This window comes from Eupeodes corollae, chromosome 2 (genome assembly GCF_945859685.1).
Source record: "Eupeodes corollae chromosome 2, idEupCoro1.1, whole genome shotgun sequence".
Taxonomy (NCBI): Eukaryota; Metazoa; Arthropoda; class Insecta; order Diptera; family Syrphidae; genus Eupeodes; species Eupeodes corollae.
In genome coordinates, this window is record NC_079148.1 from 12,707,161 (window position 1) to 12,732,353 (window position 25,193).

Below are 25,193 nucleotides of genomic sequence, written 5' to 3' on the forward strand. Positions count from 1 at the left end.
CTTACCCGGCCGGTAAACAAAACATGACAGATGCAGATCAAATTAATCGAACTAAACTCATAATTGTGATTGATAATTGCTTCAATTTGAATTTAAATTTAAAAACAAATAAATCTTATTTTATAACATCGTTTTATGTGCAAACATTTTTGACAAATCACAAAATAAGGTAAGTGATAATTTCGCAAACAAAAAAGTTAATTCATGTTTAACATTTTTAAATATCCGATCTTCCAAAGCGAAGAAAGCGTGGTCGTTCTTTAAAAACTGCATAAGTCCATTTTCGCAAAAATTAAATAAAAACATAAAATTCATGCAAATGACAATGTTATTTTCTCAAAACTCCCTAAGGTCTACGATGCACCACTTTTAAATTATAAAGATTACAAACTCCCGGCGGATTTCGGCAACGAAAAAGGGGATAAGAAAATGTCTACTCTTTCGATAGGGAGTAATAAAGTAAACAAAATATTGATGACGTAGGCTCATCATCATCCAACTTCTCTGTCAATAAGACTGAAGGAACAAGATGCTACCCTTTTAAGCCATGCAGGGTTTCCATAAGTTGACTATACAAAAACGTGCCACTCTAATAGCATATACTGATATTGTACTGTACTACTCTAGATGTATATACACATAGCACACACGAGTCATGATGGGATAACGAGGAGAAGAAGACCGTCTAAGAACTGCCTGGCTGTGTGATAAAATTATAGATTAAATAAACCATTCCGATATATATATAAGTCTAAGCGTGTTTCATTATTTGGCCGAATAGCTAAATACTACATGATACTCTCTTTAAATTTGTTCACTATTTTTCTGCTTATTTTAACGGTTAAATGAATTAAACACCTGATATTTAATATGTAGGATTGTTATGCCAGAGGTCTGGGTTCAATCTTTTTGTGTGCCCCTTAAAAGGTTCTGTCCATTAGCACTGCCTCTTGAAGGGATTAATAAATCCTCGAAAAGTTATTCTTGCCATCAAAAGTACTTTCTCAAATTGACATACAAATTGTAGGTCCCTCCATCCCTGAAGTTACTCGCTCTAAGAATTACTTGACATAGTGGTAAGTCACTACACCCTGGTTCTTCATGGCCAAAACTATTAACTTGTTTAAATCATCTTATTCTAAGCTTCAAGTCACACCACACATTATTGTTTCGCAACCTCTTTTGTTAGGTCGTGCAGGGGCACGCACAATATACTCTCCTTATTAAAATAGCCCCTTAGAATCTTTAGGAAATGGAAGTCAGGTAAATATGTATTAGCATTGAAAATTTTTGTTTATTATTTTTTAATGTAAAAATATAACAGAGGTATATAACAGCTCTTTGTGGTAACTTAGTATAACTGTAGAAGATAATATTGAATAGGTAGAAAGTAACAAAACATTTTTATTAAAATAAACACTGAATTATGATCTTAAATAATCCATAAGAAATGGTTTATCATCGGGACCATATTTGGTCAGAGGAACATCATATGGCATTGGAAACGGTGGTACTCCATTTTTGCTAGTATTCATTGGAAATGTATTCTCACCAATCTGAAACACAAAACTTTATCATCACGACCGTTTTACAATGCATATATTTTTAACTTACCATAACTTTTGGTAAGAATACAACTCCAGCTTCAAAATTAGCAATTCGCAGGCATTGTCCCATATTTGTGTTTTTATTAAAAGCTCCCCATGCTGCTTTTGATAGATTGGCCGATGTCAAAACAAACCAATGGACACCCTCGTCCGACCACCGAGTATAGGTCTTGATGTGAGGCATTGCTTGAGATCTGTGTCGTAGTTTGGACTTCCATTGATGCAAGTACTCCCTCAGCCAAGGTTGTTTGTCATCGACGTTTTTGCCATAAGGCAAACATCCACCACCCAGCAAATCATCGTGGCTGTTCTTAACATTTCCATAACTAGGATAGATCATTTTGAATTGGGGAATCCTTCGCAAACCAAGAGGCTTCAAGTCCTTACGCAGACTGTTGAGAAAATCATTTTGCACCCATGACTGAACATTGGGCCCCAAACTACCAATGGAAGAGCTCTGACAAACTATGGGACAATTCTCGTCTATCGGAAGACACATATTACCCAGCAACTGACCCAAACGAGCATGACCCCATGGATGCCCGCGATTACATTCACGATGACCTCCCGGCACCGATGCTATCAGAAAAACACTGAAATAAACAAAACAAAAGTCTGTTGTTGGTGAATAAAAATCCATTTGAATAAAAAACAATTACTTAATTTCACTGAAATCTGTTTTCCTTATCCTCGCCATCCATGGCTGAAGCTTTGGCAATTTATATTCCACCAAATAGAACATCAAGTCCGATCGGAAATTTGTCTTACTTTCTCCAATCGATGTGTCGCAACCTTCTGGAAGTGCGGGAAGCTTGGGACTTATCCAAAGTCCTTGTGTACGATTATGCCAATCGTCTTCATACAAATTTGCTGTCGATATCACAACTCGCATTGAGCCATCTTTGTAGCCGAATAACATCATTTTAGTGTGAGAGGTAGCAAAGGGTGTGGGCATGTTGACTTTGATAGCTGTCACTTGAGGTTTGTGCTGTGAGATGGTCTTCAATTCAGGTGTTTCGTCGCCATAGAGTACAATCAAGGGTTTATCTCTAAAATTCAGTTCAATTCATCTTCAATAACAATTTTAAATAAATTAAATATTACATTTTACATAAACTATAACAAGCGTGTCGTTATTCCTTAGGACAATAACGATTAAAAAATTTGTCAACTCTTTTCTGTTGTTGGCGTTTATTTTTAGTAAAACGTTGCGTTAAGAAAATGACAGTTACTAAAGTGGGAGTGAAGTAAGCAGTATTCCTGTGAAATCTATTCATTAATCTATATTGCTGAGAAAGTCTACGTGTGCTTTCAGATTTCTTGAATATTTAATTGGATTTGACGTTTACAGAGTAGTTGATAGCGTTCTTCATTAAACGAAGAATTCGTTTGAAAAAGCACCGATGAATAACTTTCATTTCTTTCAGAAGTTTTAATTTGTTCCACTAACACAAGCAGATGTTGATTAAAGAATCAAAAACTTTTGGCTTTAATCTTGGATGCATAGATTTTTCTTAGATAAGGTGATGTGCTGTCATGCGATTTTTTTTAACATCGTACTTGAAAGAATAGTGCAGAGCTCACACGTCAATACTAGATGCACTATTTTTTAAAGGTCTGTCCAATTACTAGCATATGCTGATGACACTGACATAATCGGAAGAACTCAGCGTGATGTCAATGGGGCTTTTGTGAGTATTGAGGCAGAGGCGGCAAAAATGGGTTTTACTGTTAATGAAGGCAAAACAAAGTACATGCTGTCGTCAAGAAAGGACCTACAACACCGACGTCTTGGTCAAAACGCAGAAAACAACACCAGCGCTGAGATCAAACGAAGAATAACTCTTGCTAACTGCTGTTTCTTTGGGTAAAGGAAGCAACTGAGTGGCAAAGTCCAAAGTGCCGCTCTATAAGACCCTTATCATTTCCGTCCTGCTTTACGGTTCAGAAGCATGGACTATGACAAAAGCGGATGAAACTACCTTGGGTCGTTTCGAATGATCTACGGTCCGGTATGCATCGAAGAGGAGTGGAGGAGAATATGGAACGACGATCTGTACGGGCTGTACAACGAGGTAGACTTAACCAGAAGGGTAAAAGTCCAACTACTAAAATGGCTGGGTCACGTAGAGCGCATGGAAACCAATGCTCCGGCCCGTAAAGTCTTCGAATCCACACCCACAAGACAGCCCAGTAGAGGAAGACCGCGAATCAGGTGGCGCGCACAAGTGGAAAGTGACCTCACCCACCTTAAAGCGCGAAACTGGAGACATCTAGCTGGGGACCGAGCTAGATGGAGAAGTTTTTTGGGTGTTCACACAGGACTGTAGCGCCAAGTAAGTAAGTAAATATAAGATTAGTTGCGAAAAATTGTGTATTTATAGGCGATTTTGCAATACTTAAGTTATGGGAAATAATTAAGCCTAAAAACTTAAATTCACTAAAAACCTCGATATAAGCTACATCTTGCATCCAACTTTTCGTAGGTATATGCCTTAGATTTGTTTAGTAAGACTTCATGTATTACAAAAATGTTTTATTTTATTTATCTAAAGCTGTAACGTAACTGGGATTTCATACAACGTTAAGTAGTAGGGTAAATATCAAAGAACTCAGGGTGCAACCTTGTGGGTCGCCAGTTTCGCAAATCGAAATGTATGAATTGAGTTAAAGGAAATTAAATTCTTTAGTTGCCTTTCGTCATACTTTATAATAAAGGGTGTCCCAAAATTAACGCAAGATTTGAATTTGCCGCCATTTGTGCAGTGAAGTGTTGGCAACCCTGAAAAAAAAGCAATTTGACAGCTAACAGTATAGGGTTATTAAAAATGATAGAACAACATGTCTTCATTATTAAAGAATATTTCAACAATAGTGAAAGCTTGGCGGCTGCAGTTCGAAAATTTCATACAAAATATGGTCGGAATAGTGTTTTAACTTCGTCAACTGTGAAGAGATTAATTGAAAAATTCATGGAGACTGGATCCGTTGGAGACGCCAAACACACTGGTCGTCCAAAAACAAGCCGTTCAAATGTGAATGTCGAAGCAGTGCGTGAGAGTGTTGCTGACAATCCAGGAACCTCAATTCGACGTCGTGGACAAGAATTGAAAATTTCAAGAACCTCTCTACACTCTATACTCACCAAAGATCTGTGTCTTCATGCTTACAAAATTCAATTAACACAACAATTGAAGTCTAATGACCATAGACAGAGAAGAGAGTTCGTTGAATGGATTATTGAACATCAACAAATGGACCCTGATTTTTCGAGCAAAATCATCCTAAGCGATGAAGCACATTTTCATCTTGATGGCTTTGTCAATCGCCAAAATTGCCGCATTTGGGGTTCGGAGAACCCACATGTGATTGTCGAAAAACAAATGCATCCACAACGCGTAACTGTATGGTGTGGATTTTGGGCTGGAGGCATAATTGGGCCATATTTTTTTGAAAATGATGCTGGTCAAGCAGTGACTGTTACTGGTGCTCGACATCGCGACATGATTACACAGTTCTTTCTGCCAAAATTGGATGATATTGATGTGTCCAATATGTGGTTTCAACAAGACGGTGCCACATGTCATACAGCCCGTGAAACAATTCAATTACTGCATGCGACATTTCCAGGTCGTCTACTCTCTCGTTTCGGTGATCAAAATTGGCCTCCTAGATCGTGTGATTTATCACCATTAGACTTCTTTTTATGGGGTTATTTGAAATCACAAGTCTATGTCAACAAGCCCACAACCACCCGTGCATTAAAGGAGGAGATTCAGCACTGCATCAACGAAATTCAGCCACATTTATGCAGAATGGTCATGGAAAATTTCAACAAAAGAGTGCGCATGTACAGTACATGCAAAGCCGTGGAGGCCATTTGTCCGATGTGTTATTCCATACATAACCCTATCCTATGTACTTTACGAGTCAATAAAAATATAACTATCAAAAGACTAAAAACGGCGTTTTCTATTTAATTCAAAAATCTTGCGTTAATTTTGGGACACCCTTTATATATCCCTATTGATTTCTAGTTAACGATTGCTGCTACTCTCTCCATTTGATGGAGACATATATAAACGACAAACGATATGTAGTTCTGTCTGAATACACTTTGGAACTTCAAACTCTTTTGACAACCTAGCTTAGTATAAGACGTGAATTAGCCATGAGTTTATCCGGGATATCCTTTCAAGCCAGATAAACTGCCTGTTGACGTTGTCAAAAGCCTTCTCAAAATCAATGAACAGGAGGTGAAGTGGCGATCGATATTTGATGCACCGTTGGGTTATTATCCTCAAGATATTGATGTAGTCAATGTAGGAGGATCCTGTGCGGAATTCTACTTGTTTGGCGTCAAGTTTTTCTACCAGATGTTCTTTTATTCGTTCTTAAAAACTGTTCGTTACTACTTTGGCGAATTCACGTAAAAACAAAGTCCCCTACAGCTTTCGCACTTTTTTGGGAGCTTGGCAATTATTCCCAACGGTAAAAAGTGTGAGATAAGAAATATTATTTTAAACATCTACAGTCCTGCAAATGTCATGGGCTGATATTAGAAGCTGATAACATTATTGAAAAAGTATTGAAGGCTATCAGGGATAAAATTTCCCTTGAAATTTTTCCCATTTCCCAAAAAAATGGAAACGTGAAATAACATCAAAACTATTTTTTTGAGTAAATTTGGATCTGGGCTCTTATTACAATTTTTTGGAATTGAGCTTACAAAAAACTAGACGTTTAAGAGATTTTTTAAATTTCGTTGATGGGAAACATTCCGAGGAAAATTTTATTACCGATAACCCCTGCAGTTCTTCAAATCCAAACAAATTCTACAAACATCAAAACCTCTCTCTTACATTCAAAACCAATAATAAGCTCCTAATTTACAAAAGAGATGTTCTTTAAAGCTTATCAACATCCTCCTACAAAAACAATGGGATTTGAACAATTTGAAATGAATCTTCAATTGTATTTCAATACTAATTCAAAAAATGACTCAAACATTGACCCGTTTTTTTATAAAAGTAGGAAGCACATGGTTCTGAAAATAATTAATAAATACACCCAAATATAAATAATTCTTTTCAATATAAGAAAAAATTAACAGACTATGTACATAACTGCTTTCAGATTTAAGTTTAAACAAAATTAATCCTCCATAGAGAACCAATGATATCAGATATGGACAATAATAATTAAACCATCTTAAATTCCTCCCTATACATTATACAACATTATGTACATTTATGCATACGTAGCTCTCAAGGTGCAAAATACTCTCACCAATTCGATAATTTTAGTGTATAACACGTGAGTTATTATAATCGATATTTATTCTCACTATAAAAAAGCTTTGATTGACATCTCAATGGAATCAAATGTTTTATTGAATAACTAATGACTTTTGCTCACAATGAGGGTTTTATTATTAGCCGGACGAGATTATAAATAGATACACTTTACCACATAGATTAAAAAAAATGCACGACTGGGTCGCACTAACTTGCTCCTGTATGCAAATAAACGAAATGGTCTGACTTAGTCTGATTTGTATGTAAACAGAGTTCATAAACGTCAGAGAAAAATGGCTGCCAAACAAATTTTGTTCAACCTGCAGCCAAACAAATTCAGCTGCACAATCTGCCTGACGCTGACGACAGTCTGACGTTTATGAACGGTAGGTACTGCAGTTGGACTAGGTTAGTTCGATCGAAAATCTGACTTTATGAATGCAGATAACGCAGTTCATAGTTAGGCTGACGTTTATGAATACACCCGTAATTACGATTTTGTCAAAATAATGCGCTTTTTCGGGATCATGCACAGTTTTTAAAAAAAAAAAACTATTTTAATATTCAAAATTTTACCTGAAAAATAAGTTTGTCTTCAAAAATTTAAATGCCATTTTATAAATCAAAAAACCCTTGATTTTTCAATTATTTTTTTTTTGAAAATCGTTAAAACGGTTTTTTTAAATTAATTTTGTGTATATACAATTTTTCAATTTTGTTCTAAAAATATTTTTGGTGTGCAGTTGTTTAAAGATAAAAAAACATTTTGACCCGTTTTTGAGATATAGAATTTTGAAAAAAAAAATTATTTTTTTAAAAGTCCAAACAATGAAAAATTGCACTTTTGATAATAAAATATTGTTAAACCAATAAAAGAGCTTATTCAAAAAAAAATTAAAATCAGTTTATAAGTTGCTGAAAAAATAAAAAAAAAATAAATAAGGGTTCTTTTTCTTGAGCAACACATAAATATTTTTTTCTTATTTAAAGAAAATGTTAGAGAAAATTAAAGAAAAAAATCTATCGGTTTGTTTTTCAGAAAATTCGAATTATCGTTTTTTGACCAAGAAAATTGTACGGGGCCACTGTTAGCTTTGATCTTAAAACAAAAAATGAAAAAAACGCCTAACGCGAATCTGCTGAAAACTTCCAAGTTAGAACTTAATCGACCCACAGGTTTAAGCTGTAGGAGCGTGGACAGATAGACAAAACAGACCGGACGGAATCGCGGGACCCACTTTTTTCGACTTCTCTACCATCGTAAATCTTGAGTTAATTTTGGGACACCATTTAGAATGGAAGAAAAGATTAAAATTCCCTCAAACGCATACAAATGTCGATTTTAACTAATTGGTGGAACTTCATATACGCAGACGTACGTAGAATTTATATTTTCAGGTTTTAAATAAAGAATTTAAAAAAAAGAACCTAGTTAAGATAGTTAAACATGGAGGAGGTTGGGTTGGGAGGTATGGTATGGGGTGTTGACTGGTGGTGTTGGCAATTCGTTTTTTTATTGAAGAGACAATGGGTCATATGCAAAAATATGAGTTAAAGCTCTTAACTCACTTTTCTGAAAACATTCTTATAGTGGTACGCACACAAAAAACAGAGACCGAGATCGATCCCAAGCTGTGACTTCGAACTTTGTTACAAGTCGTGTTTATAAAAATAGGAGATGTTCAATTGGTAAAGATTTTCTCGAAAATTGTATAAATTTAGTGAATAGGTGTGCAATTATTGATATATTGATTAGGTTTTGGGCCCAACCCTGGAAACACGTGGTGGTGCTTTGACTATCAAGAAAAAATGAGGACTTTTCTGCGTTATGTAGGATATCCTGGAAAATATGAGTTTCCTGACGCCATTGGCGCTCTGGATTGTACAGCGTTGGATTAGTTTCAGACTCTTTCAAAATAAGCAATTCGTTTTCCCAGTCCTTAAGAATTATTTTCTTATTGCCAATTTTTTTTTAAATTCATTTTGCTTTTTAAGCTTCATAATTTTTTTTTTACTTATGACCTCCCCAAATTTGTTTTTAATGCATTTATGGGTTTAAGCATAGCATCTCTTTTTCTTGCCTTTAAAACTGGTAACTGCGACTTCTCCAGTAAAAATTTATTTAGTTTCAGTTCTTTTACTAGAAATTCACTAAGATGGTCAGCATTATTGTTTATAATTACACTTTCGTTTTCGCTTTCAGAAGACATTATTCCTTCTTGACTCGACTGAGCCCACAGAAACTAGTGCAAGTGCATACAAAGAGCTTTGAGGTCGTTCTCATATCACTGTCCCAAAACAGTAGAGAGTGAACTGGCTTTTTGCATATGAAACTGAGTCTTAGTCCGAATCTGCTCGATCGATCTCACATGCGAGATCAAGTTCGTCAGCTCTGACTCTGATAACTTTCTCATCTTTTACCATATGACCCAATGACATAATAACAAACCATTTGCACCGAAGCGCTGAAAAAATGGGACTTCGTTAAACATTTAGTTACAAAAATCGTTTGCTGTTCGATCGTCGCTACAATACAATTGCTTTATGGTCATCGAAATGCTAACTGAGTCCTCGGACCTTAACCCAATTGAACATCACTGGAATATTCTTGAAAAGTAAGAAAACATACTATTAATTTTAAGGTCAAGTTATAAAGAATTTAATTGGGAATTATCGTTTATTAATACCGATGGATGCGGAGGGTTTCAGAGTGGTAGCCTATGCGGACGACGTTGCTATAGCAGTTTCAGGAAAGCATCTTAATGTCCTAAAAGAACTCTTACAAAATGCCTTGAACAGACTCAAACTTTGGGCTGATCGGTGTGGACTGGGTGTTAACCAACACAAAACCGATCTGGTCTTATTTTCGAGGAGATACAAAATTCCATTTGTCAACCCTCCTTACATTAAAGAAATCCAATTAAAATTCTCAGACGAGGCTAAATACCTAGGTCTTGTCTTAGACAAAAAACTAAATTGGAAACGCAGGAAAGAGTCAAAAAAGCTGCTGTAGCTCTCTTTTCTTGCAAAAAAGCTATTGGTAATAAATGGGGTTTACAACCCAGAATCACGTCGGTAATCAGACCAATTTTAACGTCCGGTGTGGCAGTATGATGGACTGCTTTAGAGAAAGATATAAACAGGGATAAGTTAAATAAAGTCCAATGTTCAGCCTGCCTATGCATAAGCGGATCACTTCGCACGATCCCGTCTGCGGCACTGGACACCTTGCTTTACCTTACACCTCTTGACATATTTAGCAAACAAATAGCTGCAAGCTCTGCTGTTCGCCTCAATTCTTCGTCGCAGTAAACTAACAACAACATTGGCCACTCCGTAATTCTAAGGTACTTAGAATCAATTCCAAAGCACACAGACTACATCATCCCCCACCTACAATTCGACAGAAACTTCTAGATTTCTATACCTAGCAGATCTTTTTGGGAGGATAGGACTTTCTTGGAGGATGAGTCAATCCATTTTTACACAGATGGGTCAAAAACCAAAGAAGGGGTTGGCAGAGGTGTGTACTCTGAACGACTGAAATTTCATTGGGCAGACTTGATAAAAGGAGTCTGGGTATCGAAAAATAATAAAATGATCTCTGCTCGCAGATGTGTATGTGGACACTTACACAAATATATTACCAGTAGTACGAAGAGACACTATAATTGCAAAACCGTTTGCGTAATATATGGTAAGAGCCTACGCAAATTATCTTTTGTGTATTTGAAGCTACAGATGCCTTGTTTTTCAAAAATATCTACTTTCGAGTCAACAAGAAATACAAAGCCCTGTGTGCATCTAAAAGAAAAGAGTACCTGAAACATCTAGCTAAAAAGCTATCGGAATCCAAAAATTAAAAAACATTCTGGAATAACGTTCGTCAACTGGGTGGTCGTAATCTAAATATGGTGAACACTCTTGGAGCTGAAACGCTATCAGCACATTTTAAGACTCTTGTCGGCTGAGATTAATCAACATACTTTTTCTTATGCTTTACCAAACGTTGTAGTTGATGAACTGGATTGTAAAATATCTTTTTCTTCACTTCATAAGATAAAAAACAATAAAGTTCCTGGCGTAGATGAAATTTCAGTAGAATTCTACAAAAATAGCCAAATTCAATTCAAGAATTACCTTTTATCATACCTTAACAGATTATACAGCGATTCTTATGTGTCACACAATCTATACAAAGCAGTTATTTTTGCATATCACAAGAGCCGGAATGACACCCTACCGGAAAACTAAAGAGGATTTTGTATTTGAAGCACTTTGAGGAAGATTCTTACTTCGATTCTATACGAATGGCTTACCAAATGGATCGAAGAAAATAACCTTTTAAGTATGTTCCAAGCTGGTTTTCGGTCGGGCTTCTCAACCATGGATCAAGTATTTGCTTTGACAAGCATTACTAGAAAATCCATTGATAAAAAGAAAAAACTATACGCTTGCTTCGTAGATTTCAAGGCAGCATTTGACAAAGTTAACAGGCAGGCTTTGCTGTATAATCTTTCAACGATAGGAATCTCCCGTTTGACCATGTACTCTAAATTTCTTGCTTCATCTAATGCACCTGTATGGGATGGAACGGACTTCTCAGAATGGTTTGAACAATTGTAGGTGTTCCACAGGGCTGTACCTCAACTCGAGATTGGGTTCCAACCCCAGTGGAAAGGTGTTGGAGGCAGCAAACGAGAGAGGGGGGGGGAGTGTTTCCACTAAGGCACCTCTCCTTATCCAGGCGGCAGCAGACGAATTATCGAGATGGAATCAACGGTGGCGTCTACAGTTCCAGTAAGGTTGAACTACTTAGTGAACACCTTATAGGGCTTCTTCGACATATTCGGAGCCCAGGCCTGTAAGGAGCTGTTTATCCGGCTCCCCTTCCTTGGAGTTATACTAAGGATCTGGCCCTCCAGGTTAGGGGTTGTGCCGTCGGGGTGACTTCCTGGCCACGTAAAAAATACCTTTAGTTTCGAAGCACCAACAAGCCTCGGATTAGGATGGATTCACTGTTGACAAGCCACGTAAACGAACTTCGGATATGTAGGTGGAATGTTAGGTCCCTTAACAGACCACGTGCAGCCGAACAATTAGCGGAAGCCCTAAACTGCTGCAAGGCAGATATTACCGCCATCCAAGAAGTGAGATGGGATGGACCGGGTAAACGCAAACTAAAAGACTGCGATATCTACTACGGCGACTGCTACCGAGAACAACGACAGCGTCTATTTGGGTGTGGATTTGTTGATGGAACTAGGCTCAGGCAAAAAGTCTTGAGTTTCAACAGTTTGAGCGAGCGCATTACGACAATCCGCATCAAGGCTAAATTCGCCAACATAAGCCCAATATGCGCTCATGCCCCAACAGAGGAAAAAGATGAAGACACCAAAGACATATTCTTCGAGCTCTTGGACAAGACATATGAACAGTGCCCTGCTATGGCATATTTGGTGGCATAATCGGGAGATGCAGCCTGCACGACACTACCTCCGACAACGGATTCAGGCTGGTCGATTTTGCTGTGGGGCGAGACGTTCTGGTAGCTAGTACGCAGTTCACTCAAGGGGACATGGAAATCTCCTAATCAATCAACCGTCAACCAGATTGACCACATTGCGATCGACGCAAGATACTTCTCCAGTATACAGGATATCCGAACATTCCGAGAGGCCAACATTGACTCGGACCACTACCTCGTTGTAGCCAAGGTACGGCTACGGATATCCCGATCCATGCCAAAACAAGGAAGTACTGTGAGAAGATTCGACGTTAGACGGCTATAATCGCAAGAGACTGGCATGTCCTTTTCCGATTGAGTCTCTTATAACCTCTTAAGGTTAAGTCCTATGCTGCCTGCATTAAGCATTGAAAACCAGTGGCAACATTGCCTTGCAGCCATCAGAGATGCCGCCTATGAAGTGCTAGGTTTCACACGGCCACCACAGCGAAACCCCTGCACAGACGGACCACACCTGCTCGCGAGTTCTACGAGCAGAAGTGGAGAAAGGAAAAAAAGAGAGCATGAAAAGCCAGCGATCAAGGAGATAGAGGGATTTCACAACAGGAATGAGGTTCGTAAATTTTACCAAAAGGTAAAAAAAAACCTCCCAAGGGTACCAGCCACGAACCGAAGCCTGTAAAGACGATCAGGGGAACAACGTAGTTGAACCGCAGTTGATGCTGAGAATATGGAAAGATCACTTCTCCACATTATATAACGGCGATGAGGAACCGAATTCCGCTGTATGGGAGATAGAACCACTTAACCTCGGCGACGCAGATCAACAATTCCGCCTACCCGACCTTGACGAAGTGAAGATAGCTATATCTACAGAAAGCAGCTGGAGCTGACGGCATCGCTAAAGAACTATTCAAAGCAGAAGGCGATGACTTGGTACGGAGGATGCACCAACTCATCTGCAAAATATGGTCGGAAGAAAGCATGCCCGATGAGTGGAATCTCAGCATAGTGTGCCCGATACATAAGAAAGGAGACCCTCTAAACTGCGCCAACTACAGAGGCATCAGTCTCCTTAACATTGCGTATAAGATCCTCTCTGCCGTATTATGTGAAAGTCTGAAGCCACTCGTCAACAACCTGATTGCTCCTTATCAGTGTGGCTTCAGACCAGGAAAGACCACTATCGACCAAATATTTACACTACGGCAGATCTTGGAAATAACCCAGGAGCTTCAAATCGATATCCACCATCTCTTTATCGATTAAAGCCGCGTATGACAGCATCTATAGGGAAGAGCTCTACCGAGCACGCTGCTCTATCAAGGTCGGAAAAGATCTTACCGATGCATTTGATGTCAAAAAAGGTTTTAGACAAGGCGATGCACTGTCATGCGACTACTTCAACATCGTTCTGGAAAGAATTGTGCAAAACTCAACCGTCAACACTAGAGACAATCTTCCAAAAGGAAAGCGAATAATTGAAAAACGGCAAAACGATTCGCCGCGAATCCCATAATCAGGCCACAGCCATCTAACTCGAACTAAAAGCTGATGGATGGAAAATTATGTGTCAAACTCTATCATAACCAACGACTGAAACCTATGCCACCATCATTACATGAACCTCAAAAAATTCCACAAACGCAAAATCTCTAATTTTGAACAATTTCGAAATGTATTTAAAAATAAATGTATCTATAAAAATAAAATTCTCGAAAGCCCAATTTACACAAATATTTAAAAAAAAAAATATAAAATAAAGAGCTAATAGTTTTCGCAGCTAGGGTCATTAAATTAATTATTACCATGTTATTTTATCCTTTTAATAAATAACAATAATAAAATGTCTGTTTATTTTTTGTTTACAGACTCAAAACAAAATAATTCAATATGCCGGTTTACAATAAATTTGAAGAGGAAAAAATGACCTACAAATGCGAACACCGTGCTGCAAATATCTCCCAAAAACTTCTAAATTTTTATGAGAATCATGAATTCCTTGACACCGTCATCATTGCTGGCATCAATTCTATCAACATTCGGGCTCATTCCACTATTCTTGCCGCTTCAAGTTTCTACTTTCTCGATATATTTCGTCATAATTTATCGAAGGCAAACGTAATCGAATTGAAACACATGGAAGCCGCACCACTACAATCCATAATCGACTTCATGTACACCGGCTGCATTGACCTAAGTCTCGAAAATGTGGAGTGCTTCTTGCGAATGGGCACGGTTCTAATAATGCACGATCTCATCAATGGATGCTTGGAATTCGTATCTCAGCATATCACTTCTTGCAACTGCTTGAAGTGGTTTCGATTTTCCAACGAAATATGCCTACGGGACCTCAAGAAACGATCATTGAACGTGGCTTACGATAATTTTGAGGAACTATCAAAGAGTAAAGAGCTGTTGCAGCTCACCCAAGACGAATTATCGGATCTTCTGTTCGGCCAAAATCCCTATGGAGACTACCAGGAGTATGTCTTTCTGTCCCTGGTGGCCTGGATTGACTACGATAAGGCTAATCGGCAAGATTCAGCATTCAAGCTTTTCTCGAATATTCACTATGAATATCTCACGCCCAAAATGATCGTAGAAAACCGAAACTCAATTTGTAAAAGTGTCGAGAGTTACGAACTTATTTGCAGCTGGCTTCAATGGCATCTCTCTCCCGAGACTCGTCTAATCGAACAGGACAATTCCAACCTTGCACTCGTCACAGACTTGGATTGTGAAAATCTGATGATTCAATCCTATCGCCCCCACCTGGGTACCTGGTCGGTCGATGTACATCGTACTCGCTTCAAAAACAAACCCGGTTGTTCGAGAATTGTCATAAATGGCAAATTGATTATAGTTGGTGGCCTCACCGATTGTGACCATACAGGGAGCGTAGATTGCCTGTTTCTGAGCACCATGAAGTGGAATCGCATACCCCAAATGGAGAACGAGCGTATAGAAAGTCAATTGGCAAATTTAGATGGCAATTTGTGTGTGTTCGGCGGAAGAGTGAACAATCACTTTCAAATGGACCTAATAGATATTTATAATTTCAAATTGCGCGAATGGGCTCAAATTGAGCCTCGCGTAATACCAAGCAAATCTAGCAAGATCGTTGCTCACAACGGAGTCTTATATATTGTTGATTTAGAGTATGGGTTCCTGCAGTCTTATCATTTGTCATCGGATAGATGGACCTGTACTAATATACCAAAGGCGCAACTTCTGAATTTTGGTCTGGCAGCAGTTGGTCGATTCTTGTACGTTATTGGAGGTTACAATATGGATCTTTTTAAGTGTGTGAGCACAGTGAAACGATATACACTAACCAATGATACTTGGTGTGAAATGGCTCCATTGCCAGAGGAGAATATGTTCCTTGTGAATTCCACGAAAATTAAGAATAAAATTGTAGTTTCTGCTGGAAGAGGAGGCTTTGCTGATTTAATTGCAGAGTATAATCCCTGTACTAACGAATGGAAGACTTTGGGTCAAGTCATGTCAGGAACACCTAATTTCAATAGTGTCATTTGTACTCTTCCTATTTTAATATAGTTTTTACTTTACTTTTAATTTATTTAAGTTATTTATTAAAAATAAAATGTTCTATTTTTTGTTAAGGACATAAACAACCCAACTCTGTTTTTGCCTATTCGGTAACTCCTTTTTCATCCTTCCTTATTTTGATAAAGCTCGCACTGTGTTTAAACTTTATACATGTTAAGGGTATTTTTAACCCCTTGAGTGCCCGTCAACTATTTGGCTCCAGTTACTGAAAAAAAAAACAAGCAGGCATCCAAGAAGATAATAGAAGAAGATTGACCACCTAGCAAGGATTCGTATTTCAACAGTACAATGACTATAAACATACAAGTCATGACATGGTTGCCGTAATCACCGGCTATTACGCTATAGAATTATTGTACCCGGGATCAATGCCCATTACATAAGGCATACAGATGACAGGAACATTTTTTGATAAGACTTTGAAGTTAGTTAACATAGATACAAAAGAGTAGAGGACCCAATATGGACCCTTGAGGAACACTGGGCGGAGTAGGTAAAAAACTGGATAAAAAGTCACCAATTTAAATTGCTTGTTTTCTATTATTTAAATATCAATATAAATGCTCAGCAGAATTTGTAGAAAAATTATACTGCTCATAAGTTCATTACACAGAATGATATGGTTGATAGTGTCACAAGCTTATGAAAAAGCAAGCAGGATTAAGAAAGTTACTTCGGCCTTATTCAGGCCTCGTCTTATTTCAGCTGTACTTTTTCCGGAAGCCACATTGTTTGTACCTGCGAAATTCTCGCAAAGAAAAAATGGGGTAGAATTGAGATAGGTATTATATTCAGTTCTTTTACCATTTTTAGGAAGTGATATGATTTTTAAAAAAATTAGATTTTGTATAGAAAATTCGTCAGCGCAGCAACCTAGAAAATTTCGAATCTCAATACTTTTAAACTTAAATTGTCTGGCAGACTTCGTAACTTCAACAAAAAAAAATTGCTAAGAAACTCTCGTATGTTTTATTTGTGGATAGCAGAACTCGTAACTCCATTAAATTCAGTTGAATTTGCACCACCTAGAAAACCGCTAAAAAACAATTAGAAAAATAGGTAAATACTGGTACAAACTCGTCGGGGAATCCCAAGCTTTTTCAATTTCTACTTATTCCTGATGTTTTTTCTTATTATCTAAATTACATCACATTAGTTTTGGGGAAAAAAGTTGTATCGAAGTGAGTTTCATAAAATTAAAAATCGTACAGAATAATGAATTCAAGGGGAAAGCAGCTGGCTCAAAATAAGTCATCTAAATCTTTAAGAGATATTAATATATTGTAAGTATTATTATTATGATATATGGCATAATGCTTTTTTCAGATTTGAATAGACAATTTAACTACCAGATTGGAAGAAAATTCATTAAGTTCAACACCCACCGTTAAACAAACCTTCAATATCGATGATGGTGAAAAAGTATTTATGGATATCCAACAAATTCAAAAAGAAGACTTAACACATGTTATAGAGGTTAGTTTAAATACTGAGGCAGATAGCAAAACGGCAAAACAAATTTTACCTTTGAGGGCTGTAAACGAAAACAGTGATAACCCTGATCCTACGTGTAATAACAATCCTGATGACCCTGATTTCATTCCTGATGATGCAGATGCAGACACTGACAACTGACCCTGAGTTCGTTTCTGATGATGCAGAAGCAGAAGAATATTTACCAGCACCAAAAAAGAAAAGGTCAAGTCAAAAAGGCAGCATGTAATGGAGGATAATTGGCAGTAACAATAAACAAAAACGAAAAAGGGAGTTAGGTTTAAAAACAGCGGCAAGAAGAGACAAGAAGGAAAGTGGGTATATAGGAATGACAAGCAAAGTCACGTTATTAAACCCCGGTGCAAATACCTGTTTATAAGAAGGAAACAAATTGTTTTTTGTTCACGGAGATCCAGAGACTTGAAATTTTTAAAGACTTTTGGGAAAGAACATGCCATGAAAAAGAGTTTCTAATTAAATTTCTTATTAATATAAAACCCACAAAAAGACACCGTGACAGAAAACAAGAAGAAGTAAGCAGAAGAAAATCGACAGCTTGTTATCATTTATGGCTCAACAATGAGAGTATGCAAGCAAATGTTTTTGAACACATTATCAATAAGAAAGAGAATGGTCAGCATCATTGAAGTGTGGAAAAGACGATGTTAAACATGATGCAACTTTAGAAGTCACAGAACACAATAATGCCTTAAAAGAAAATGTTGTCGAACAAATGTCAGAAGGAAAAAAGTTTTTCTGCGGAAAGAAGACAATCTTTCCTGGAATCAAATTGGCTCTCCAAGGCTGATTTATTTAACTTTTATACCGAATAATGGTGCAAAAACCGAAACATGGAACCTCTATCCCTTATTACCTTTCGGTTAGAGTTTGAAAACCAAAACACTTGCGTGTTTTTACCAAAAAAAGATAGGTATGAGACTTGTGGAGTCTTTGAAGCCAAAAACCTTTCGGAAAATGTGTACAACCTCACCGACAAAAGGTGGATGAGGCACGAAAAAGAGGCAGATAAAGGTTACTTTGACGAATGTGTTATGGTTTTGACGATGGAATTGCGATCGGTTCTCTTAAGCCCTAAATCTAATAACTCTACCATGTACGACAAAGCGAAGTTAGTCATTCACAATTTAACGATCTTCGACATTTAGTCTAAAAAGGGTTATTCCTTCTTGTGGAAGGAAACGTAACAGCCCAGGAGTTTGCTACCATTTTAATTAAGTTTTTATCGGCGCAGATAGAAAATACTTCTGTAAGGCGAATCATTTTATACAGCGAGTGATGCACTGCTCAAAATAGAAACTCTTCTTTGGCTAATGCGATGCTTAACATTTTAATCTCCCATAGCATAACCATTGAACAAAAATTCTTATGCAAAGGCCATACCCAAATGGAAGCTGACTCGATGCATTCATGTATTGAACGGATCTATAGATATATGATATATGCAAAAAAGCAAGAAAGAATAACCCATACGAGGTACAATATTTGGATCACCCCTAATTTCTCAGTTTCAGGTAAAAAGGAGGAGGATGCATGTGTTACTAAAATAGTAGCGCAAAAAATATTCAGATTCCGCTATTTTATATAAACTAAAATTCAGTGTATCTTACCTTTAAGACCTGAAATTCTAATAAAATGCGTTCCTGTGAGGACTCTTCCTCAACTTTACCAAGCAAGATTAAAAATCACTAAAAGAAAATATAACGATTTGCAAGACTTGGAAACCTCGTTACCAAGGGATTTTCTTGATTTGTATAATAATATTCCTTATCATAATAAACAAAACTTTATTTGTTTGTGGATTAAATCTCTGTTTTCTTTTTTGTTTATGTTAAGAACAATAAAAACGCATTAAAAAGATAATTTATTGTTAATTTAGTTACGAAGACTAAATATTAAATTTTTCAGAAAACCTCGTAACATGAGACGAAACCAATGAAAAAACCTCTTAACTCCAGTAAAATCAAAAGTTTTGCTATTTTCGCTTTAACAATGGTCTTAGATTAAACACACTATTTTTTTAAATATATTATTCAACGAAAAATTAATATTATGCTACAAATAAGCTCTGTGAGACATTTTCGTCTCTCCTGAAAAATTTGAAATTTGTAAGTTACGAGGTTTGCTTATGAGGCCGACGCGGCCTTTTTGCTGCCTTCAAAGGTTCGGAAAAACTCCAGACATCAAAATAGTATTATACTTAACATATGTAATGTATGTCAGCAAAAGCATTTTGAAAAATTTAGGGTTTATTTTGTCCAGACCGACAGCACTTGATTCCACAGAATCCTGACTTTCAACAACCTCAGCAGCATGCACAGAACGAAAACTGAAGTAGAATGATCTAAATGTTTCGTATACAACTGAGATATGTAAATGATTTATCAAGTAAAACAACAAATAAAAAATAATAAAAAAATAATAAAATATTTCTTGCCTTATCAATACCAACGTTACGCAGATTCCTCCACAGTTTACTACGTCAATTTAATGAAGAACTTAGTTGATTAGACAAAATCTGGAATTTGGTTAAACGGGTTTCAGCTGTTAGTCTCGCAATTAAGTCCACCGATATCGCTTCCAGTTGTTATATGCGTTAACCCATTGTTGCATTAATAGACTTATGTTTTGCGTAAACCATGGTTCATCATTTTATTTAAGAATGTTAGTTTTCAAAGGCTGACATTTTTCTTAACTCCCAATCGTATTCGTTTTGACAGAAACGTGGCTTAATTTAAGCTTTCCCGACACAGAACTTTTCAGTCAAGAGTTATAAGTTTACAGAAACGATCGTTGGTAATGCAAAGGATTTAGGTGGAGGTGTTCTCATAGCGGTAAAAAATACATATTTCTCTTCTTCTGTATCTTTTAAATTTGAATTATCAATTGAACTGGTATGTGTAAAGATAATGATACAGACTAAGATTTTTTTCATTTTAAACGTCTTCATTACTCCTAAAAGTTTGGAGTCTGTTTATAAAGATCTCACCTTGGCATTAGAATATCTTATAAATTTGTCCAGCATACATTGACTGGATTCCATCTGAAGACGGATCCTGCTTTGAAGTCCTTTTTACTGACTTACAGCAAAGAAGCTGTATTAAAAACTGAAAAAAACGAATTCTCGATTTAGTCTTTTCTTCTGACGCTATTTGTACTCTTTTCTAGAATCTAGATCAGGAACTACAAATCTTGAATAAAAGTCTTGAAGGGGGCGGGATGAAAATGTCATCACTGCTATAGACAAAATCTATGACTTTACAAACAAAATTAAATGTTGGTCATCGTCTCTTAACCTTTATTTTATTTCCTTAGATTTATTTTTCTCGACACAATCTTTTATTGAAGAAGTCGGATGTGAGATATTTATAAAGGAATTTATACCTGGTATGAAAATGGTGTAAGAAAAGTTGAAAGAAGAAATGTGTCATTACTTCTTAATGGAAGAGATATCGACAAGGTGGATCTTTAATCCGTTTTTAAATGCAGCTGTAAATGAATCAAAATTTGCAATCAAGCTCAAGGAAAGTCTGCTGGATCTATCTGCCGATGGAATGCTGCAATTGGAATTTAAGTCTTTCGATTTGGATACATTTTGGTTAAAAAGGAAATTAGAATATTCTGGATTGACATTAGAGGATTTGAAGTGTTTGATTCCATTTTCCATCTCGTAGCTGTGCCAGTTGACATTTGCATCAATGGCACAAATTAAAAGTTAGGAAAGAAATCGCTTATTCACCTCGCGATCCACACGGTGAAAAACACTGCATTAAAGTAACCGTAAAAAGAGTTTGAGATTAATTGAACCTTTCATGCAAATACCACTCATCGAGAGTGCCAGAGCTTTCAAAACAATACATTATTTGGAACTGTAAACAAACATAATTACGTATATATCCGCAAATTACACTTACAATATTCCAGCGAAGTAGTAATGACCCAAAAGCCAACCAATGTCCACCATGAAATTGATTTGCAAGGACATCTCAATTTCTCCCAGACTCTCATCGAGAATTTCTATACAATTAGATGTTTATGAAAAAGCTTGATCATGAATTCTCCTTTAAAACTTACCTTGAAGTGTAATTGTTAATGGTTCATTGTGAGTAGGTTTCGAATTGGTTATAGCCGTGAGGAACATATAGTAGGGAGCAGCTTTCTCTAGCTTCGCGGCAGCTTGTCCTTTTGGCAATACCACTGGAATGTAGTCCTTGATATCACGATTTATTTTGGGTTTTTTGGATAAATTCGATCCATCAGTTGAGCTTGTAAATGCTCTGGAAGTACCAGCAACAGGTTGTGGACTGCGAGTGCTCGAAAATGTTTCATCAATTTTCTACGCAAAGAGAACAAATATAGGTTTAAATGTTAGGAGGAAGGGAATTTCAAGCTTTCACGATACCTTTGAAGGTTCTGTCTTAGAAGAACCTAAAACATAGCCTCCTCCTTCGACGACCCTTGGAGCAGGGGTTGTAGATGCTTTTGGTTTGCTTGTTGATGCTTTAGGACTTGGTTTGGGTGGTTTACTTGTTGACGCTGTTTCATTTAATACTTTTGATGTGGCATTTGGTCTGGGAAATAGTTTCTCTAGCAATTTCAATTGAATTCGAATCACATCCTCAGACAAGTTGAATTTATCGGGAATGTTGTATTCTTTTGTTGATGCATCGAAACCTTTATCGTAGATATCATCGACTATAAAAAGAAATGATAAAGAATTCTTCGTGTAAAATTGATTTTGTTTGCTTGTTTATGCTTACGGTGAGGATGTGCAAATTCTCCAAAATGAATCGGGTTTTTGCGATAGCAGTTTTCACCATATTGACAAACTTTAGTAGGCCCTTTAACAAAAAGTAAATAAAAATAATATCAAATGTTCGATAATTTCATTATAAAATGTCATGTACTTTTTGAAGCCATTTCGTTTGAACGATTAGAATTTTCAAAAAACTGAAACTCTTCTCTCAAAGTTTGTAATTTTTTAAAATAAACTTAACACCTGCACTGGATTTGGTTACCGGGAGATGCCATGAATGTTGACAGTTGATTGAATGTAAAATTTGATTTTGGCAACATAACAAACATTTCACGATGACAGTTCCAAGATACGATCCACTTGGTATGGTTGCGTTCATAGATAAAATATTTGTATTTTAAGTTTATTCCACATGAGGTGCGTTATAATTTCGATTTGTTCTTTAAGGTTCTTTGCACATGAGGGTTATTATAGTTATTCAAATTCCATCAATATTGTTTTTTTATTTTTTTATTTATGAGACTTTGATTTTGAGCAGAAACTTGATGCAGCAACATAAATTCTTATTTTAAGAAGAAAAAACATATTTGAAGGTTAATTTTAAAGAACGTTTTTACTTAACAGATGACTGATAAACGAACTCAATTGTATTTTAATGATCCAATTTTGTATTATTCCTGTATCATTAATTTAATTTTTTTTAATGAAATAAACAGCAAAAAACATAAAACATTTTTGTTTAGGCGTAGTTGTATAAAACTTCTAATTTTAAGACGAACATTTATTGATTGAAATAAACACTAAAGCAGTATTCACATGAGCGCGACCATCGAATGACGCAAATTCTTAACAAAACGATAGCAATATAGTTTCTAATTCATTTTTGATGCATACTTTTACTTTTCAATACCAAAAATTGTAGTTGATACAAACTGTCAAACTTTATTCGAGCGTAATTAACCTAAAAAACATTCTTGTTTTGGTTTTGGTGGTAAATAGATATTTTTCCAGCAGTATTATTAAGGAAAAATATTCTCCTTCAATTTTCCGATTTCCATTAAATGGATACACATGAAATCTTTTTCTTGTTTTGTTTATTAACAAGGACACCAATAACTTTTTTTTTTTTTAAAATATAGCTTCGTCGGCATTTTCTCAATCTTTTGTTTTCAAAACATAACACAATAATGATAAACACAAAGAAAAAAACAATTGTCAAAGTCAAACTTCATTCGCGACGAATTAAAAACTATCATGTGAAAGAAATGTCAAAATCGACAAATATTCGTTGGTCGTGCTCATGTGAATAGTGCTTAAAGAGTCCGACAAATAACTTTTTTTTTGAAAATGCTATGAAAACATCGAGTGTAGCTTCGGCTGTCAAAACCAAATGTTGGCAATATCCTTCCTCCTCTTCAATTTTTGTGAACATAAATTAGTTCAACATGGCCCGAAGATAATAGCCATTGACTGTAACAGCCTCTGCTTCCCCATTGTCGAAGAAAAATATGACTCTGGACCAAAATCCGCACCAAAAAGTGACTCGTTTTAGGTGTATCGGCTAATCAATGTATGCGAGCAGGTTTTCTGTGTCCCAAATGCGACAATTTTGCTTGTTTACATACCCGGTAGGATTAAAATGAGCTTCATCTAAAGAGATGATTTTTTTTGGCAAAATCGGCATCTTCTCTAAGCGTTGTCTCCAGCGTCGTTCATACCAATTGTGAAATGCGAATTTGTCTTTGTCTTTACTTTCCAAATTGTCACTTACGGCTGTCATTGCTATTCATCACTGATACCAATTTTTTGACAGATCGTTTATATCGATTATTAAACATTTCTTTCATGGAAACAAAATTTCGTTATTAGAGAGGGTTTGAGATAGGGGTTAATTTTAAATAAATCTCGTAAATGTTTGAATGGATATTTTTCCTTTTGTCTAGAAATGCCAACTATATTCTGCCGATAGAGACAAATGGACCACAGCCGGTCCTAAATCGCTTATGTGTGGGAAAACTGAGATGGCTTGGTTTGGATATAGCCTAATAGGCTTTTAAAACTAAGCCCAAAACCGGGTGTTAGGCAAAAAGTTTATTTTTTTATTTGTGAAAAAAATTTGTGAGTAAAAAGTATTGTTCTTCTCAAATTATTTGTGAAAATAAAATGAATTCTAATCTAACCAATTTAAATTGATTTTAACGTAACACTAGCTCGTCTCGAAGAAAAGTTTCAACTGAAGTTCTGAGGACGGGTGGAATAGGCTCACGAACGACATGAACCAACAAGAACTACAAGTTCGCTAGGCTGTAGCTATTCTCTTTGTTTACTCAACCGGTCCGAAGAATTCACTAAGATGAAGCTAATTGTCTAGAAAATATATAATAGAATCAACAACAAACAAAACTGTTACAATAAAAATTCATTTTATTTAAAAAAAAAACTTTCTTCTTCTTTCCAAACAAATTCAATCCAAAATACTAAGCTTGACTATTGCTTCTGCTGGCCAAATGTCCTTTCAGAATCGAAATATATTGTGGCCGTCCGAGCAAATTATGGCGGGGTTGAGAAGATTTTGAACGATTTCGTGTTGGTCCTTATGGCTGCAGCAGAAAAGGTCAATTCCTAGTTTCCAGATTCGTACCAAAATCACACTCATCCAAAGCGATTACTGAAGCTGTTATGATGGGCTTCAATTTCTCTATGACAATCTCTTTGGTTTCTTCCTTTGAGGACTCGTCTGGCTTGTCCAAAGGACTGAAGATCTTTTTGATGTTGGCATCGCTCTCCATCAAGAGGCGATAGCACACTGTTGTGGTTAAATTTACTGGAACAACGATTCCCACATTGTGGAATTTTTTGGCTCAAATTTTCCTATCCGGCTGCGACATAGCCCCCACCAGAGATTTTCTTTCTTTTCTGGTTCCTCGCTAAACAAAGAGCGTTTAAAACTCTGAAGGATCATAAAAAGAACAGCCAGT

General features: G+C 36.4%; 1 protein-coding gene across 1 annotated transcript; it reads right to left on the bottom strand.

The window, feature by feature from the left end:
* Positions 1-1,274: 1,274 nt before the first annotated feature.
* LOC129947525 (probable tyrosyl-DNA phosphodiesterase) lies at positions 1,275-22,503 on the bottom strand. Its single transcript, XM_056058114.1, has 8 exons — positions 22,367-22,503; positions 22,220-22,300; positions 21,862-22,154; positions 21,534-21,795; positions 21,374-21,476; positions 2,267-2,656; positions 1,615-2,200; positions 1,275-1,556 (listed from the first exon to the last, which is right to left on the bottom strand). The coding sequence occupies exons 1-8, from the start codon at positions 22,377-22,379 to the stop codon at positions 1,425-1,427; spliced, it is 1,860 nt and encodes a 619-aa protein (XP_055914089.1). The 5' UTR covers positions 22,380-22,503; the 3' UTR covers positions 1,275-1,424.
* Between the last annotated feature and the right edge of the window lie 2,690 nt (positions 22,504-25,193).

What these genes read in the sequence shown, in the direction of transcription:
- LOC129947525 (XM_056058114.1), bottom strand. An exon ending in ACAGATTTCAGTGAAATTAA is followed by an intron (nt 2,201 to 2,266) that starts GTAATTGTTTTT and finishes TGTTTATTTCAG; the next exon opens with TGTTTTTCTGATAGCATCGG. An exon ending in TATTCTTACCAAAAGTTATG is followed by an intron (nt 1,557 to 1,614) that starts GTAAGTTAAAAA and finishes TTTGTGTTTCAG; the next exon opens with ATTGGTGAGAATACATTTCC.